The 19879-nt window shown below is 42.4% G+C and overlaps 1 protein-coding gene across 1 annotated transcript in view; it reads left to right on the top strand.

Annotated features, from left to right (window-relative positions):
* Positions 1 to 19879, top strand: part of Stim2 (stromal interaction molecule 2) — a 106101-nt gene that overhangs the window by 39349 nt on the left and 46873 nt on the right. Inside the window, exon 2 of the mRNA XM_051174109.1 lies at positions 4558 to 4688. Coding sequence (XP_051030066.1) covers positions 4558 to 4688 — 131 coding nt within the window. The remainder of the gene's footprint in view (positions 1 to 4557; positions 4689 to 19879) is intronic.

Here is a 19879-nt window from a genome sequence, read left to right as displayed (position 1 = left end):
TCAGTGGTAGTAATTAAGCAAATCCTAATCATGAGACTCTTAAGTAGTCAGCAAGATGATAAGCTGATCTCTTGGCAGGGTGCGATGCATGGTTAGTGGGCCGCAGCCACGGTTTATGGTTAAGTCACCTGGCTCTATTCCTTACTCGTTTCTGCTTGAAGTTTAGCAGCTCAGCTTCCCTTCTGAGAGGGAAACTAAAGACTGCACGTACTGTTAGTGCCTCCTGTCTCTGTCTCTCGGTAGGTAGGTTTCTAGACCGTTCTCCATGTGTATCAGTAGACTGTGATGACCAAATGCGCTTCTCCAGTGGAAGCTCAATGGCGTTGCATTCGGTGCGTTTCAGAAGCGCTGTATGGCCTGGCTTAGCCCAGCACAGTCTAGAGGACTTTTAACCCTGAAATACCAGCCCCGTCTCTTTCCTTTCCCTCATAGAGCACTTTGTCATTTCGGCATGTGGCCTTTTCTCTGACGCTTTATTGCCATGCCTGTAGTTTAGATTCCTTGTTTTTGGTTTTCTTGTGGTGCTTCATGCTAGCTGCTAGTAAGCACTGCACTAGTGTTCACACCCCTAGCCCTGCAGTTTATCCCCTGCAATGCACTGTCTCGACATTGTGATAGACATCCTTGAGTGGCAAATATGTATGTATCTCCAGATTAAAATAAAGGCAATGTATCTTACCCAGGAGATGCAGATAAGCATATGAAAACATAGTTCACAGCATGCTAGTTGGAAATGCCAGTTAGATCAGTGAGATATGTCACACCCCTTAAAGCTTGGCAGATCTTGAGCGCTGACAGTACCAACTGTTGACGAAGTGTGGGATACCAGGAACTCATACATTTCTGGTGGAGTGAACAATAGTGTAAATAATATTAGAAAGCAGTTTGACAGTTTCTTCAGTAATTACATCTGTTGGTATTTATCTAGAAGAGTTAGAAAATCATTTATACAAAAGCCTACACAGAGTTTTTTTTGGTAGCAGCTTTGTTCAGGATGGCAAAATTTAGTAGCCAAGATGTCTTCCAGGAGGGAATGGACAGATAAACTGTGGTTCATCCAGAAAGTGAAATGAGCTAGTTTGAAAAAACATGAATCAATCTCTCTCTCTCTCTCTCTCTCTCTCTCTCTCTCTCTCTCTCTCTCTCTCTCTCTCTGTGTGTGTGTGTGTGTGTGCCTGCGTATGTGTGTGTACATGTACACATTACACATTATATACAGGAGACAACTTCCTAAACATAATACCAGTAGCGCAGACACTGAGATCAACAATTAATAAATGGGACCTCCTGAAACTGAGAAGCTTCTGTAAGGCAAAGGACACAGTTAACAAGACAAAACAGCAGCCTACAGAATGGGAAAAGATCTTCACCAAACTCATATCTGACAGAGGGTGGATCTCCAATATATATAAGTGATGGGAGATGTCATTCTGTAAATATGTTTCTCATACTGGTTAATGAATAAAGCACTGTTGGCCAATAGGAAAGCAAGATAGGTGGGACTAGGAGGGAAGGAGGAAAGAGGAAATAGTAGGGAGGAGTCAAGATGGAGAGTCTGGAGAGAGCAGAACCGCCATTCCTCCGCTCTCAGTAAGACCACGTGGAAATACATAGAAATGGGTTAATACTTAAGACAGAGCTATCCGATAAGAAACTAGTACCTGGCCAACAGCATCATATCAAATACAGAGTCTCAGTGTGTTATTTGGGGCTGGCGTGGAGGCGGTAGAAGACCAGTGGCGGAAAAACCATACCCCTTACATACAAGGAACTCAAGAAGCTAGTCACCACATAATCCAATTAAAAAGTGGGGTACAGGCCTAAATAGAGAGTTCTCAATAGAGGAATCTAAAATGGCTGAAAGACACTTAAGAAATTGCTCAACATCCTTAGCCATCATGGAAATGCAAATCAAAACAACTATGAGACACCATCTTAACTCCTGTCAGAATGGCTAAAATCAGAAACGCCAAGTATGGGTTTATGTTGGAGATGGTGTGGAGAAAGGGGAACACTCCTCCATTGATGATGGGATGCAAACTTGTACAGACACTTTGGAATCAGTCTACTTTAAGGTCCAGCCATTTCACTTTATAACTAAAGGATGCACATTCACACCCCAAGGACATCTGTTCAACTACGTTCATAGCAGCATTATTTGCAATAGCCAGAACCTGGAAGCAGCCTAGATGCCCCTCACCTGGAGGATGGATAAAGATGTGGTACATTTACATAATGGAGTCCTACTCAGTGGGAAGAACAGTGGCCTCTTGTTAGTGTCTTCTTCCTCTTAGGTTGGGGAGTAATACTAACTTGGTGGAGGACTGTGCTTTGTTGTGTGAGATTGCCCTGTGCAGTGGAGCTGCTCAATGTCCTTCCATGTCTCCCACCCAGTCTTCCAGGCGCAGTGGGGAGGATTTTAGAAGAGGGGGTCAAGAGAGCCCAGAGCCCTAGTTGAGAGCCCTGTTAGCAGGTTGTATTATTTGTGGGTTCCAGAATGCATATTATTTCCTACGGGAGTTTTATTTTTCTTCCCATTTACTTAGTAGTATTTCTTTCACCAGGCCACAGGACAGGCAGTTGAATACCTGTAAAAGACAGACACATTGTTTATTGGACACACTACAGTAATACTATAGGTAGAGTGTGGGTAGTATTGGTAGAGTCAGAGCAGATGTACTCCTTGATCTCATGGAATTTCATCGCAGGTCCCTTGACTACAGCAGGGGTCTTGTGAAGCTATGGTAATCAGGAAACAAGTACTTTCGAATGTTTCTTGTGAGCCAGATACTGTTCTAGACAGTGTGGAGAGGATGATCGAAACAAAGCCTGTGATCTCATGGCAGCTTCTCTGTGTGGGAGTTAGGAAACAGAGACGTGCATATCACTGTGATAAAGGGCTGTGGAGTCAGAAGAGAACACGGGGGAGGATGTTTGAGATAGGGAATTGGGGAGAAACATGTTCCCTGGGATGAAGGGAGTTTATCAGCCATGGGTATACCAGGGAGAAAGCGTATTCCTGGCAGAGGGGACTGCAAACATGAGCTTCCTTGCCAGGGAGAAAGGTTTTCTTCTTTTCTTTATTCAGAATAGCCTCTAGACCTTTCTACCAGCTAGTCTCTACTTTTTTTTTTTCCCCATCTGAACACTAACAATGCCTATTTTGTAGTCAGGAAATAGAGAGCGGGACGAGAGATGTGGTGTTGATAACCTGCTCATAGTCCTTCCCAGTAACATGCTTGCATTAGCCAGGCCCCACCTTGTGGAGTCTCTGTGGCCTCTCCAGAATTTGTCACCTGTGTGGGGAATAAGAGCACAAAACTTGAACTTGGAGGAAAAGTTCACACTTAAACCACAGCGACTGGTTTGTTCAAGAGAAGTGTGAATTGCAGTGAGATACACTGACTAAAAAATAAAAAGGGAAAGCAGAAAGTGTAGGTGTATACTAGAGATTGGAAATGTCACTCTGGAAGCATCCTTTCCCACAAGACGTGTGCGTGCATTGTGATGCTCTCTCGGGCCAGCAGTAGTGGTTGGTGGCACACTCCTCTCTGACACTAGGAATACTGACATGCTTCTTTATAGCCACGTACTGACATTTGGATATGGAATCTTGACGATCTGGTTAGGATCTAGGTTATGTCTAGGGAGATGTCATCTCATTAAGCAAGCTACTGATGAGTCATTTCCTCTGAAAGGTAGGAAACAGAGCTACTGTAGCAGGTTGCATTTATGAAGTGATACTTGTTTCTAGTAGAAGATAATTCTTATTAGAGGAAACAGTTCTGATTCACTTCAGATGAAAAGACATAACCGTTTTTCACTTAAAGTGATGTGATGCTTCAGATGGAGCGCTTGACATTGAATACAGGAAAACAAGGTGTAATTTAATGCTGATTGTTAAGTAGGCGAAGTCTTATTCTGTTGACGCTGACTCCGTTGTCCTTGGTGCCACTATCAGTGCAGAGAAAAGACTGTTGAGCGTATGAAGCCGGAAGGATACGACACTCTTTAATTTCTAGTGACTTCCTTGTCTTTTTAGTTTTCATGACTGTCTTCGCTGTGCATGGCACACAAGTTTGTGATCTAAAGTGTGTAGTGTCAGAATTAATCCGATCTCAAATATATCCAGCAAAACCTTCGTTACTGTGAACTTGTAACAAATGGGAGAAAGTAGTCTTTGCTTAGCGGTGTGGGCAGAATGATACACAATGTAGTAGAGCACAGCATGATGTGAGGTTTGTATGTAGAGTGGTCTGAAAATATAAATTAAAAATTTCAAATTCTTTAACATTTTGTAACTGCTCTTTGCTTTTTTTCCCCTAACTGCTTGCCATTGCTAGAAAGTCTGTAACTTTCACATACTCATCCTATATCTATCTTTCCTTGAAGAGTAGACTAGAAATGTTTGTCTCTTGTTTACTGTGGTATTTCCAGTGCCCAACACAAGACCCTGGTCTCAGTGTGGTCTGGCTTTTGTTGTTGTCGATGATGACATCTGTTTACAGCCTGCATTCCAGGATGGCGAGTTAGTGATTATCTTCTGCTCTCTTTCAGATCCCTGCATATCCCTGAGTCCGCCATGCTTCACCGAAGAAGACAGATTTAGTCTGGAAGCGCTTCAGACAATACACAAGCAAATGGATGATGACAAGGACGGCGGGATCGAAGTGGACGAGAGTGATGAAGTAGGTGGAGCGCCTCTCCCTCTCCTCTTCCAGGCCCCAGTCTTCCCCTGACTCCTACGGACCCGGCTCGTTTCTCAGGGCCCTTAGCGGTTTTCTTGTTTAAGTCGTAGCTTTGCTCGTCGTGTTTACATGGCCTTTCTTTCTGTTTGCTTCCTCTCTTGGCTTTCCTTTCCAGTGTAATTGTGGGACACGGTGGTGCTGGATTAGGAGCTCAGAGTCCTGTCTTGTTCTGCAGGCATCTGGGTGTAGCTTGAGCATATGCGATCTCAAAGCGGACCCCTCCCAGTGACACGCTTCCTCCACAGGCCACACCTCCTAATAGTGCCATTTCCTGTAGACCAAGCATTCAGACTCATGAGTCTGGGGTGGGGCGGAGTGGGGGGGGGAGGGCAGAGGGCAGAGGGCAGAGGGCAGAGGGCATGCCTATGCACACCACCACAGTATGCTCATTCATTTAATTCTGAGCTGATGTCTGAGGGCCTACTGCGAACCAGATGTCATAATAGGTCAGGAGCAAAACAGAGGACATCTGTGTCTTTGAGCTAACACTCTGACAGGGCTTGTGGGAAGGCACATCAGTGGGTCAGGGGATCAGGACAGGAGATGGTGGGCAAGGCTATATGTAACTTCATGCATTGGAGCTAAGTGTAGCTACTGAATATAAATGCAGGTCGGTAATGGAATACATACCTGGTAAATTTCCAGGCTGTGATAAAACTTGAGTTTGGAAGATTTGGAAAGTTTCAAATTAGGGGGAAAAATGTGTAAATCCTAAGACAGTATGTCTTGACTCTGACTGTTGAGGTTGAGTTGTTTTCGGTAAGCAGGGATGTTCTGTTAATAGGAACTGTGTTTGAACAAATAGTTGAAGCGAGAGATGCGAATGGCCGTGTCCTGAGCGAGGCGGTCGGAGCAGATGGCATCCAGAGGTCGTGATGACATTTCAGGGTGTATGAGCTTCTTTTCTGTTTTAAAACCTTTTATCTTTTTGCTTTAAAGCATCTTTTCATTTCTTTTTCTAGTTTTTCTTTTCATTCATTCATTCATTCATTCATTCATTCATTCTTCTCTTTCACTCTGTTATGTAGTCACATGAAATGGATGGTTGCAAGGTTGATGGTGGCAGATCTCACTGTGTAGCCTAAGCTGATTATCTGTTGGGAAGGGAGAGTCACTTAGAAGATTAGTAATTAAGATGAGAAAAAAAAGAGAAGGTGCATTTTTCTTTTCTTTTTTTAAAGAAAGGTCAGTGAACTTTGAATTGTTAGTTGTTCAGAGGATTAAATGTTAGTGAGACTCATAGTAAAGTTTTACGGCAAAAATCTTAACACGTAACATCTATTACCATGTTAACAGGTGTCACGAGAACAGTGTTTAGAATAATTTATTATTATCTTGTGTTCTCTGTGGGTCAGAGGTGTTGGTACTAGCAAGGAGAGTATATAGTTACTTCTCCATCACTCACCGCCACCACTTGACAGACTCGGATTAAGAGAAGCAAGGCTCATTCTAGCTCACTGTTTCAGAAGTTTCAGCATTGGGGTGGGGAATGCCTGATGGAGGGCGTAGACATGACCACGTGTGATGAAGGGCTGTGTGTCGTGGTGGGTCACAAAGCAGACAGTGACTGCAGTCAGGTCCCAGGGACAGCCGCCACCAGATGTCCCTTAGTAACTTACTTCTGCAGGACAGCTCGCTCCCCAGGCAGAACCTGCCGTGAACAAGTGCGTGAACCTGTGAGAACGGTTCAGATTCAGGCCCTGACAGTTTGTCTCCTGGCTCTCGTTCCCTTTAACATCGCCGCTGCTGTACCTGCTGGTGTTACACAATCTGAAGGCCTGCTGTAGGTGTCGGGCTGTGAGGGTGTGAGGTTTGAACTGCTCATTTCGGAGGTCTTTGCACTAACACAGTGCAAAAACAAATTCATGTTGTGTTCTGTACAAGTTCATTCAAGTCATGAAATCAAACTTTTTTAAGGCATGACGTGTAAGAGTTACCGATGAGTACTATTATGTAATGATTGGTGATTCTAAATCATATTTACAGATGCATTAGTATAGTTTGTTTGACTGCGGATCATCTGGCATTCTTGTAAAAGGAAAAGCAGGTCAAAGGTCAGGTGAAGAAAGTAGGTAAAAGCGAATTTTTGCTGCCTGTTCAGTGGTGCTGGGTTTATTTACTTTTGTTACTGTGAGACCAGCCATATTTATGAAGTTACATGTGGGGATAACACTGAACATTGACTATTTGTTTTTCAGTGTAAGCAATTTATATGTACTAAAGTATGGGATACTCATACAATCACTAAGAGCAAAGAATATGCTATTATGGTCTGACTTGGATATTACAGAGAGGTTGAGCATGGTCATCGGCTTATCAGTCATAGAACGGGGGTTTTTAGTTCAACCTGAATATATAACTCATGTTCTTGACTCATAGTCTGTGCTATTTTTCTGTGGCGATGTGTATCATTAATTTCTAAAGTAGATGAAAAGGGCATTGCCACAGTGTGGAGAAACTACAGAACAAAGAACTCTCTCTAGAAAACCAGCAGGAGCTTGACATGAGAGTTCTTGAGCAGTGCCCTGCCTTGCTGACGTGGAGGTCTGGGGTGGAGCTAAACGATTGGTTGTACCAAGTTCTTTGGTTATGATGTCTGATGGAGTTTGAGGGTCATTTTATGACGTGAATAGTAGCAGAGGCACTTTATCCGAACTTGATGCCGACACATTATATTTACATATCTTACTCTTTCATTATTGAGCCTCTGAAGAAACATTTCAGGGCTCACTCCCCTGCCTTAGTTAGTGGCTGACGTCATTGTGCTTGTGTAACATTTTCTGTCATCTTGACTCCTGTGAGGGTCTCACAGAGGGACCCACTTTCCCTTCTAGTTGGTGATTCTGCTTTTTGGTAAGTTCCACCTTCAAGTTTTCTTTGTATATTCTGTAAGAAAACATGGAGGTATGGTTAGTGAAGGAAAGAGATAGGTTTATATTTTCTGGAGAAGATCCTTTGTTATTTTCGAAGCAAGATGCTCATAATCTAGATGATAGAGAACCATTGTGTATATAACTGACTCAGATGTTAATAAACGGTTCTAGTATTTTATGGTTGTATGTAGACATTTTCCTTCAAACTGTGAAATTCCTACCCTGCTCCAGCATTTAGTTGCAAACCCCGCCTCTTACGGGTTACTGTAGAACTACAGTAGAACTACAGTAGAACTACAGTACAGCTGTAGAACTCATTGACTGAACTTGCCTCTTTATCTGTGGGCCTCCAGCTCATTTATAAACTACCTCTGAGTAAATGACACTTAACTACGCTCTGCCTGTTTTCTTCAGGGATGCAGCTTTAGGGTCTGCCCGTGCTCCGCTGGATGGCCTTCACCCACACACATAACTGCAGCAGAGTGGCGGGTCCGGTGGCTTAAAAAAGACTTCGTGAAGCTGGGAGAGGAAAGTGGCAGAAAAAGTCTACAGGTGGAGTTAGAGGGGAAGGAACTGGGGTGAGTTAGGTCAAGCACCTTATACATATGGATGACATTCTCAAACAACATATTAGGAAAGAGAACCCACTCTTCCAGAGCTTTTGTTACTGTGTATCTGCAATCATGGTAGGAGTGAAAGAATTTCTTTGTTACTCTGCCATTTGTTTCTACTTGTGCTATCTTAGCCTCTCCCATACAGTTCTGATGTATTACAGTAGGCTCTTTCTTGAGGCTGCATTTGCTGTAGGCCATTTGAGGAGCCCCATTAGTATTTAATAGTTCAGTTACAGGTACACTAAGTTAGCTCTTCTGGTTGAATAGAAACACGAACACCATTGTATGTATAGGTTTTGTGGAACAATGAGCTTACAATGCTACATTCAAACTCAGAAAGAGTGGATCTGAGATCTGTCGAAGAATCCGGGACTTGTAGAACCATTTTGTGGCACCAGAGGACAGAAAAACATTCAGTGCTGTGCATCTGTGTCTTTGTAGGCGTGACCACAGCCTTGCTTTTACCAGGAAGTCTGTTTTGCTGCCTCTCAGGTTCTTTTAGTTTAACTTAAACCACGTGCTATTTATACGTTTTCATTAAAAAAAAAAATAATTTTACATTCCTGTTCCATTAATTTTTAAATTTCCCTCAATGAGAATTTCCCACTCAGCAGTGTTGCAGATTTGCAGGGGCAGAGGCGTGGGAGCGAATCAGGGCTGCGCATCTGGCCACGACAGTTGCAGCCTGTCTGTCCTGTTCCTCTCTTTCCCCCTCAGAGGATGCTCAGGGCCACAGCATGGCACTGCATTTACAGAATACATTTCTGGAGAGTTTAGCACTTTCACATAATCTTTCATTTTCTAGAAGGTGTCTGAGTTTGAGTGTACAGAACCCATTCCACGAATGAAATACAAAGATATCTTGTGTAGTATTATCACCAGTAGTCTTATATTATTGTTATTATAGAGTGGCCACTTAGATTTTTCACGCAGACTGGGATACTCCTAAGCGTGAAAGACAGTGGTAATTAGTAGTTACACCAAGACTTCAGGTGTAAGTGGAGCCTCTCTCAGGCCTGGGGCCAAGCTATTACATTCACCGGACAGTAATGGTAATTCTGCCTCCTGCCATACTTAAGTTTTCAGTGTTTGTTCCCTTCCTAAGTTCTAATAAATTAGTCTGAATATTAATAGTAAGTCAACCTTTTTACTGTTTGAATCTATATGGCTACTCAGAACCTTTTCACATGGTTCAGTTTCCTCAGTAACATGAAAGATCTCCACAGAAGGTTAACTGTGTGTGGGTTTATCTGTGCATGTGTGCAGCTACACATAAATCTGTGTGAGCATATGTTTAGAAGCCAGAGGACAGTCTTGGTTAGCATTTCTCAGGAGCCATCCACTTGGTTTCTGTATGAGTGGACCTCGAGCTTACCGACTAGGCTAGGCTGGCTGGCCATCTAGCACCACAGAGACGCTTATTTCCGATTCCCAAGCACCAGGATTACAGTTGCAGGCTACCACGTGTGGCTTCTGTTGTGTGGGTTCTGGAGATCTAACTCAGGTGCTTGTTCCTCTCACACCTCAGGGGGTGTAATTCTTACTCCCCTCTTAAAGTTAGTTCCTAATTCTTTAGGATCAATATAGCTGCGTAATGTTTTCTAGAGTAAAACACTACTCATTAACCCTTTCATTGCTTTTATAATTTTGTACTTCCTTAGATTCCACAGATTTATTAATTTTTTTCTCTCTAGAAATGTCTCACCTTTATTGAGGTCTAATTTGGTATATTTATATTAATACATACATACAACACTCTAATATGCAGCATGATTTGATGCACCTTATAAATATGTGCTAAAATTTTATTTAAATACTATTTAGAAAGGTATAGTGATTTTTTTTTTTTTAATTCTCATTTTTCTTTCCTTTCTCTGGTCCTGTAGGAGTTTAGTAAATGGGCTTGATATTTGACCATCCAGTTAAACACAATACACGTAATATTTTGAAGTTCCCGTTTAAGTGTAGTACTATTCTAAATATAGAACAATATGGGCATGAATAAAAATGCTAGTTTACCATCTATTTGATTACATGCAGTCATAACTATAGTAACATAATAAAAAGGAACATTCTGGCAAATTACATACTAGAAATTTGAATGAACCATGGAAATGGCCTATGTCTTAGGGGAGATAATATCTGTGTATCTAGGGAGTGTCAGACAAAGCTTGGTTTGGGGCTGTGAAATTACTGGCTGTTCACAGACTTGGCTGACACGTAGGATGTTCTGTGATAGGAAATCAGTATAGAACAGTAATGGCAGAAGGAGAGCCATGTGCCAGTTCTTCCTAGGGAAACCATTTAGTTTGTCAGGAGTGTTACATTGCTGAGACCAGAATTGCAGAGGACAGGGTGCTGCCTCTTCCGTCTTCCATCTGGCTCGTTGCTGTATTGTACCTGCAGGGTTTGTATTGTGTAGGACGTTTGTTGGTAGGCCCCTTCACCCTTTTAGTTTTTAGCAGTTTTCATGCTGGCCCATGGACTTCATTATCACTTCCATGTATATTAAATTTGAACATCTCTCTAAAGCAGTGAGTGGCTCTCAACCTTTCTAGTGCTGTGACCCTTTAATGCAGCTCCTCATGTTGTGGTGACCCCCAACCATAAACTTGCTTTCATTTCTCCTTCAGAACTGTCATTTTGCTGCCGTTATGAATTGTAATGTAAATATACAATACGCAAGGCATCTGATATGCGACTCCTGTGAAGGGGTCATTCTACCCCCCCCCCCCCGAAGTGGTCATGACCCGTAGGTTGAGAGCCACCGCTCTAGAATATTCCTCTCACACTTGATCTAGTAGTGTTTCTCACTCCTGTCTTAGATGCTAGTAAAGTACATTGGTTACTCTTTTAAAAAGTCTTAGGCTGTCGGTCACTAGCGTGAAGAAAACTTTTCTTATAGGTTTGGTTGAGACAGGCTTTAAGGGTTGAGCCATCTCTCCAGCCAGCCTGGTCTACAGAATGAGTTCCAGGTCAGCCAGGGCTACAAAGAGAAACCCTGTCTTAAAAAAAAAAAACAAAAAACAAAAAAAAAAAAAAAAAAAAAAAAAAAAAAAAAAAAACAAAAAGAGAGAGAGAGAGAGAGAGAGAGATTTCTTGTTCTTGTTTAAGTCGGCTCTTTTCCTCATCTGCTGTCTCAGTGTAGTTTTATTCTTATGTTGTAGTCTGCCTTCTAACGTCTGTGGGCTACTAAGTTTACTGTTATTTCATTTATAGCTGGCCTAACCATTTCTAGTTCCCCTTTTAAATCCATCTCGACTGCTACTGCTTGATGAAAAATCGTTTTTCAGTATTTGCCATTTTCTCTCCCGCTTAAAAACTTATGCCAGATCTCCATTCTCCCATGGTCTCAAGCTTCGGCGAGAGTCACAACTTATAGCACAGATGGCTCGGCCCACACTCAGTTTCTTATTCGGTAGGTCTGGAATGGGATCCAGTAATGTGAGGCTCTAATGAGCTCCCTGGCAATGCTGATTCTGCTGCTCCAATAGCCTTGCCCTGAGACCCGCTGCCATAGTCTACCGGATACAGTCTAGACTTGTTAGGGTTGCATTCCTGTTCTTTTATGTTAGGCACAGTCTCTCTGTTTGTTTAGTTGTGACCATTTACTATACAGTTCTTTTACCTTAACCAAGGTGAACTATTGACAGCTTTTTGGATACATCTTTTTTTAAGCTCTGTGCTGGATAGTTTTATGTCAGCCTTACACAAGCTAAAGCCATCTGAGGGGAGGGACCCTCAATTAAGAAAAGGCCCTCTTAATATCTGGCTATGTGCAAGTCTGTCGGGCATTTTCCTAATTCGTGACCGATGTGGGGGTATCCAGTCTGTTGTGTGTAGGGTTGGTCACCCTTGGGCTGGTGGTCTTGTGGTGTTTGAGACCAGGATGAGCAAGCCATTGGGAGCAAGTCAAGCAGGCAGCTCCCCTCCATGGCTTCTGCATCAGCTCCGCAGGGCAGCCCTCACTGCCTTTGATGGTAAACTGTGATGTGGGAACATGAGATGAATACGCTGTGTCCTCCCCCAAATCTCCTTGGTCATGAAGTTTCTTCATAGCGATAGTAACCCTAACTAATACGAGCTCACAGCGGCATCTCACGTGTAGTGTTTATTTTGCTTGTTGAAAGTACAGTCATGATAGGGCTGTGGGTATAGCTCGGTTGTAGCTTTTGTTCAGCTTGAAGGCATTTTGTAAGGTTAGTGCTAGTTTTCGGATTTAGTACCGGTAGGACTTTGGTATAAATTCTTCTTTTTCTCTATTTTTTCCATTACTATTCTTCCAACTCAGAGTGGTCCTTTGTTTTGTACCGTGTTACTGGTATTTTTATGTTTGTGATTTAGCTTGATCTGATTTCCAGTCTTACTGCCTTCACCATGTTTTCTCCTTTGTATCTGGCATTAGCTACATAGTTACATGTGGTGATTGAAAAAGACATCTCTGAAGGGTAAACAAGCTACCTAAACAATTACCATTTCCTTAAGTGTTATTGATAAATGATTTTCATGTTTGAAGAAATAGTCTATAGTTACTACCCTGAACCTCACTGGTAGATCTGTTTAAATCCCCCCACCCCCCAAAAAACACTGGTTGTACTGTGTTGCAAATTAAAGATTAATTTTCTTAAGAATGTAAGGGAAGGAAATGTCTTTTTAGTAGATAAACTTCTATTGTGCTGTGTGTGTGTGTTGAGTGTGTATGTGTATTGAGTAAAAACTCATGATTTTATTGTCTTCATAACAAAATTGGCTTTGAACTGGATCACTTAGCCCTTTCTTTTCTTATCGTCTCTACTTGCTTACATCTTCTACTAGCCAGCATCCGCTTAGAACTGCGGTTGGGCTCGGCACACTCCGGCCTCAGCATACTCTCCTTTGTACTTTTAGCCTTTTTTGCAGACACTCAGTTTCCTGTCATAATGCTGCTTTCCCTGGGTATACAGAGAATCCTTACCCTTCCTTTACTGTGTCACTTTGTGGGGCTGGTACTGGCCACATTTCTTGCAGAGTGTCTGGCGAATCTTAGGAACACTCACCATGTTTGTAGTGGTGACATTGACACTGAAAGAAAGGGAAGGCCAGCAGTGAAGTTTGCAGGAGGCCTGGACTTCTGTAACTATGGGAAGAGTTTCCTAGAGTGTGTGCGTGTGTGCATGTGCGTGTGTGTGTGCACGTGTGTGAGTGTGTGCGTGTGTGAGTGTGCGTGCGTGCATGTGTGTGCGTGCATGCGTGCGTGTGAGTGTGTGTGCACGTGTGTGCGTGTATGTGCATGCGTGTCTGTGCATGTGCGCACGCGTGTGTGCGTGTGTGTGCGTGTATGTGTGCATGCGTGTCTGCATGTGTGTGCGCGTGTGTGCGTGCGTGCTTGTGTGTGTGTGCGTGTGTGTGTGTACACGGCTGCACATGTGCAGAAGTCAGAAGACAATTTGAGATGGTCAGTTCTTTCCTTGCATCATGGGGGCTTCAGGAATTGAACTCTGTCCCTTGGGATTGGTGACAAGGGGCTTTCCTCACTGAGCTGTCTTGCCAGCTCCAAGTTTCTTAAATCTTGATGACTTAGGTCCCTTTTTAAAAAATGTATTCTTTGAAAATGCCATACTTACAATATTTTGATCATACATCACTATTTCCCTTTATGCCCCCCAATACTACCTGAGTGTTTGCAGATTTTACATGTTCCATAGTTTCTCAATTCTGAAAGACAGACACAGCTTTGTATCTACACACATTTTAGGTATACAGTTTGATCTTGGAAAAAATCTGCAGACCTGTGTGCCTACTGCCTGACTTAGAGGTGAAGAATATTTTGATCCTCACATTATTATTCTAGACGACAACAGAGACAATATTTTGTTATGTATCTTTGGGTGGTAGTTTTCCTCTACCTTTGCATTCAGATCTTATTTCCCTTGCTTTGTGCTTTGTTTAAACCCTGCGAGTGATCTGGTCCTGAACAGGTATGTTGGGATTGTTACGTTGCCATAGGCCGTATAGCCTTATATAGCCATTAAGAGTGCATGAGTGGCATCTGTACCCATAAACTGTCTTCCTTCTGTGCGTTGTGCATTCTGTTGGTGTTCTTTGAAAAGTAGCACCTTTCCTCGTGTACTTAACTCTCTCCCTGTTCTAGGACAGCTCTTTAGAACATCCCATTTTCTCCCGAAACCTCCCCATCTGCCTTGAACCCTCCATTCCTTTTCCTCCCATTTGCTCTTTGAGCACAGCGTCATCTCTCCAGGAGGACATGTGCTTTTGTTCTCTTGTGTTTATTTTCAATGCACCCGGACTTTTGCCGTTGTAACTCGGCGCAGCCCGATCTCATGCCGCGTGCTGGTGCTGCTATGCAGGGCTGCTCCTCAGTCTCCACTTTCCAGCCCTGTGTCCAGAATGCGTGCATGTAGATTAACACACTTCGCTTTTGACTTGGCTCTCCTAACTTTATGCCTATTATTTATTATATTGGCTACTTCTTTCCAGTTTCCTTGCAGATTTATGATTTTCTTCTTCTCATTCTTTTTTGCCTGTTTAATCTCACCTCTTGGATAATCTTTTCTAGCTTCAAGGCTTTCTCCTTTCCTCTGTGAATTGGAACCCTGAATGTGAGGTTTATGGGTCCACTTGAAGCAACATCTCCATCCAGATATATAGTAGTTTTTTTTTTAACTTAAGTGCTTAAAATTGTGTCCTGATTTCCTGCTCCATTAGCTGTCTCCTTTGTAAATGTTGTTTCTTATAATGCACACTACTTTCTCAGTGGAAGAAGCTTGCACTACCTTGTAGGCCCTTGCTTGTTCAAAGACAGAACCTGATCCGTTTCCTAGTCTTCTGCTCCACAACTTAGAGTCCGAGTATCAGAGTGAAGCGATATTACTCTTGGAAGCTTTTGTAGTGATTGTGGTCCAGGTAACTATGACAAGAAACAAATCTAATTCTATAGAAATTAAAAACTTCTTAAATATCTTCTCATCTGTAGGACCATATAGCTATAGTTCAATTTACAAAATGCACTTCAAGTTAGAAATATACATTTCCATTTAAGCCATCTGTTTAAATTAGGAAGAAATGTTATGGCTTAATTGAATATGTCTAATGTTTTCATGTGCACACCTGAAGTGTGGTGTGTTGTGTGTGTGGTGCAGGTGGGCATGCGTGTGCTTGTGCATATGCACACAAAGATCAATGTCACGTGTCTTCCTCTGTGTGAAAGGCACTCGTTTTCGTCATTTATGCTGACAGTTGAAACTCGAGACTTCAGAATTCACACCGTTGCCCATGAGCTTCTTCCTGGACCCACCAGAAGATGTATCTCCACTCTTGTGTGCCACCTGTCCGGCTGTGTCTTTTCCCTCCCAACCCCCATCTCTGTAAATGAACCTTTATCAGCCAGCTGCCGTCCACTTTCATCAGATCCCCTTGCCCATAGTTTCACCTGAGAAGGTCAAGTCCCCAAGAGTGCCGTCCTGCACAGCAACCAGGTTTGGCCTCCGGGATCCTTTTGCTTAATTTTCATTTGCTGTTGTGAGTTGGTGTATGTGGGCAGAATTCTCCTCTGAGCAATAATAACTACATGCTTCCCACTGAAATTTTTCTCCAGATCATGAATAGTTAGGTTTGGATTTTCTGGAAACATTTCAGTTGAGGAACTGGTACAAAACTTATGATAGCTCTAGGATCACCGCCTGTTTGCGGTTTCCTTAGGTAGCTGATTGTTAGTTCTCACAGCCATATCTTGAGTTCTGAGTTTGCCTGCAGCTGAGGCAGTGGCTGGCAGATGCCCGGTAATGACTTCTCTAGCTTAGCATTGATGCGCTTTACTGTTTTGTTGGAGGAGTTCTGGCTCAGGTCTCCAAGGACTCAGATCTGGTGATGGAAGGAAAGAGGCTGTCACTGAATGTACAGCTCAGTTTCAGCTAGACAGGCTCGCTAATGAGCACCACGGATGCGCTGTGTCCCCCACCTCCCTGATCTCATCTCTGACTTCTTCTCGCCACTGGGTTACAGATGCCTGCTGGAGTGCTTGGCTTTAGATGAGTGCTGGGAATTCTAATTTGGGTCCTTATGTTTATACCCCAAGCATTTCACTTACTGAGCCATCTCCCTGGCCTCTGCCCAACTTTATGTGCCAAGAATTTAGCCTGCCCTGGAAGTTTTGGGAGGTCAGACATCATCAGTGTTAATTTCAGTCACAAGGACTCTACTCTCCTACATGTATTTATGTGGGTGAGCCAATGACATGGGTGGCCCTCGCTAAGCCACATGAGTGTGCAGGGAACAGGTCCTCATCAGGTTGATCTTAGACTACCTAGCCTCTAGAAATATGAGAAAAATTTATTTATGCTCATTATCAAAAATCTTCAAATTACTGTTTTGGGATACTTGGATATAGTAATAGAAATGACCTAAAGCGAGCTGTTCATTAGATGGAGGGTCTTGTGTGCTCCTTGGAGACCCTGGGCAGTAGCTGATGTAGCTCTGTGGTGTTAGCTCTTGGGGTTATCAGAGAGGGTTATCAAGTGGGTCCATTAGCAGCTAAGAGAGTATGAAAATGTATATTATAGGCTCTGATAACTTTGTTGTTCTGTTTTAAAAATACATTTAGTATATGGCAACTATTTAGACCCTACATTAAAAATGACCCAAAGTTTACCCTACTCCTTGAGCTACCAAAATGATTGTTTCTAGTTTCTCCAGGATCCCTGTCCTTTTTGGCTTTGTGTTCAATGTTGTGAAAATTGGTGTCCATATAGTTTGCCTGGTGTTTTAATTGTTCTATGTAGGAGGATGCTAAATCTAGTCTCTAACTTCGTCTACACTGGAAATAAACATTCTTATTTACCAGTTTTATTAAGTAGAACACGGAGATTTAAGTATGTAACCTCTCCTTAAATATTCACTAGTTAATTCTAAATAATTTGGCATGTCATTGAGGCTGTGCTAATTGGACATAGTATTGACTCATATGATTGCATAGGTACTAGTTTGCATGAATTCTAAGATGGCAAAAAGACAACCAAGTTAGTAATTTGGTATTAAAGAATTCTGGAAGTTGGGGCCAAAGCCTAATGGTAGGTTTTGATGAACTCCTAATATATTTCTGGTTGTCATGGAATGCACTTATTGTAACATTAATACTTTTTTTTCAGATTTTTAAATAATTTACCCTTTGCTACTAGTCATATGAGAACACACTCCAGTTTGTGTTCTTTACATTTCTAAGTTAATTCACCGAGTGACAGTTTGATTGATTGTGCAGGATGTGGCACATGTGTACCACGTCACACCTCTGGGGGTCACAGGACACCTTAGGGAGTTTGGCTCTCTCCTTCTCTCCTGCAGTTTCTGGCTACTGGAATCAGTTTATCAGACTTGGTTGCAAGCGCTTGTGTTTCATCTTTAAAAGCGAGAGTGTGGCTGGTGAGATGGCTCAGCAGGTAAAGGCTCTTGCCACCCAAGCTTGGTGACTTGAATTTGATCCTGGAGCTCACATTGTGGGAGGAGAAACTCATTCGAGTTTTCCTCTGAAACTTCACATGCGTGCTGTGCCATGTGCATGGGTACACATACAAATTACAACATAAAGTGAGCATGGCAGTAGGAATTCTTTTGCTGTTTATTCTTCTGTGATCCTGTACGAAGCTCTTTTCATTTTGTTTTCAAGACAGGAACACCCTGCAGTTTCTAAGGAGCCCATCTGCTTTAAGTGACTCATTTATCAGACCTTGGACACTGTGTTATTTTGATGACGAGTGTGCTTTGTCAGATTTTTTGTTTCCTTCGTCAATGAAGAGGCTGTAGTTTTCTTCTGCATCTGAGCCTTGCATTGTTTTTGTTTAGAATATCTGAATTGAAACTCTGTAATACTAGGAGTCAGGCTTTTATAAACATTTAGCATTTCCCTCAGAATTTACATATTCAGTCAAGATGAGGTTCACTTATCCAGGCTTCTTCTTGATAAGGGCTTTGCTTGCACCCCAGGCTGGGCTCAATACCATGATTCTCTCCTTAGCTTCTTAAGTGCACTGCTTGTGCAGTGCCAGCCCAGCACTTATTCGTACTTTACTAATACTGGTGTATCTACTTGTGTTTGCAAAACTGTGCACACTGTGTATACATTTCAGATTTACTTTTACAACTATATGTGGTAGGCATTTTTATTTCCCTTCTTGCCTGGAACAGTGGTAGGAGACTGAAGAGACGTTTAGTAGCCTGCAAATGTCTGATAGTGATAGAGTCAGATCTGAATGTTTGCCTGTGGTGAGCTTTCCCACCAGCTTGGTCCCACAGCTGCATCAGCCCCAAATAACACACAGAGACACTGTATTAATTATGAAACTCTTGGCCTGTTACTAGCATTTCTTATTGGCTAGCTCTGTCTTAAATATTAACTCATTGCTACCAATCTAAGTATTTCCACATGGTCTTATCTTACCAGAGGGTCCAGACCTCTTACTCGTCTTGAGTCTTACATTTCGACTCTTCTCTACTCCATCTCCCAGAATCCTCCTTGTCTCCTAGTCCCGCCTATCTTGCTTCCCTATAGGCCAAAAGTGCTTTATTCATTAACCAATAAGAGAAACATATTTACAGAATGCCATCTCCCATCAGTGATAAGTCATGTCTCTCAGGTATTAAGGCTTCAAGAGGATCCAGATTTGTATTGTGGCAATAAGAGTAAAACCTGTGCAGTCCAGGGACTGAAAGTAGGGAGCCATTGAGCCACGGGGACGCTTGGGCTGTAGTTGTGCTCTCTCTCCCTCTTTGTTGTGTTATTTAGTCTCTGCATGTTTACTGGCTTGATCTCTTCCACTTAACACTTGGTCCATCGTGACTGGAAGTGTTATGGTACTTTCAAAACCAGAGTATTTATCTCCTTGAAGATCCAGAGTCATGGCCAAGAAGTGTGAGTTTTCATGATTTCGTGTGTGTGTGTGTGTGTGAGAGAGAGAGAGAGAGAGAGAGAGAGAGAGAGAGAGAGAGAGAGAGAGAGAGCTGCCACCCTGTTGTAGTTCCTGTGTTTTCTTTTCTGATGAGCTGTCCTCCTGTCCCGTAGCTGTGGAAGTGTGTGATAGTGTGAGAGAGGAGTGGCAGGGTTTGTACGTGGGCCTTTATTGATTTACTAGTCTGTAGGGGAAAGGGCTGCAACTAAATAGAGCATCCAAGTAATAGTTTTAATGATATATATTAGGTTTTATTACAGCAGAGTCAAAACAATGAAACACAGGCACAAATACCGGATGCATATTATAGGTGCAAAAGTTGTGATGAGTTTGTGACATGACTTCCTGCAATTAGATGTGGAAAGCAATCTGTTTGATTTCCAGTACTACTAGAAGAGTTTTCTTAGTAGAATCTTGTGTGTGAGTCTCTCTGAAAATCATATTCAGTAACCAGTTATTCATGGAACAGTCCTTTATTAGTGCTATCAGGTCAGGATTTCCCAGAGTAGGTTTGTGGGAGATTGGACATCTCTACCAGGAATGCTGTTTACTTAATTAGAGTTCAGATTCTGCTTTTAGTCTTCTTGACTGGTGGACTTTGACAGCCTATGATTCACTTTTAGAATCAAGGAAAAGTCAAGGCAGATACAAGTAAAATAACAAAACAAGAAAAAAAAAAAAAAAAAGAAAGAAAGAAAGAAAGAAAC

Source organism: Phodopus roborovskii, unplaced genomic scaffold, assembly GCF_943737965.1.
Source record: "Phodopus roborovskii unplaced genomic scaffold, PHOROB, whole genome shotgun sequence".
Lineage (NCBI taxonomy): Eukaryota > Metazoa > Chordata > Mammalia > Rodentia > Cricetidae > Phodopus > Phodopus roborovskii.
This window is presented reverse-complemented; position numbering and strand designations above follow the sequence as displayed.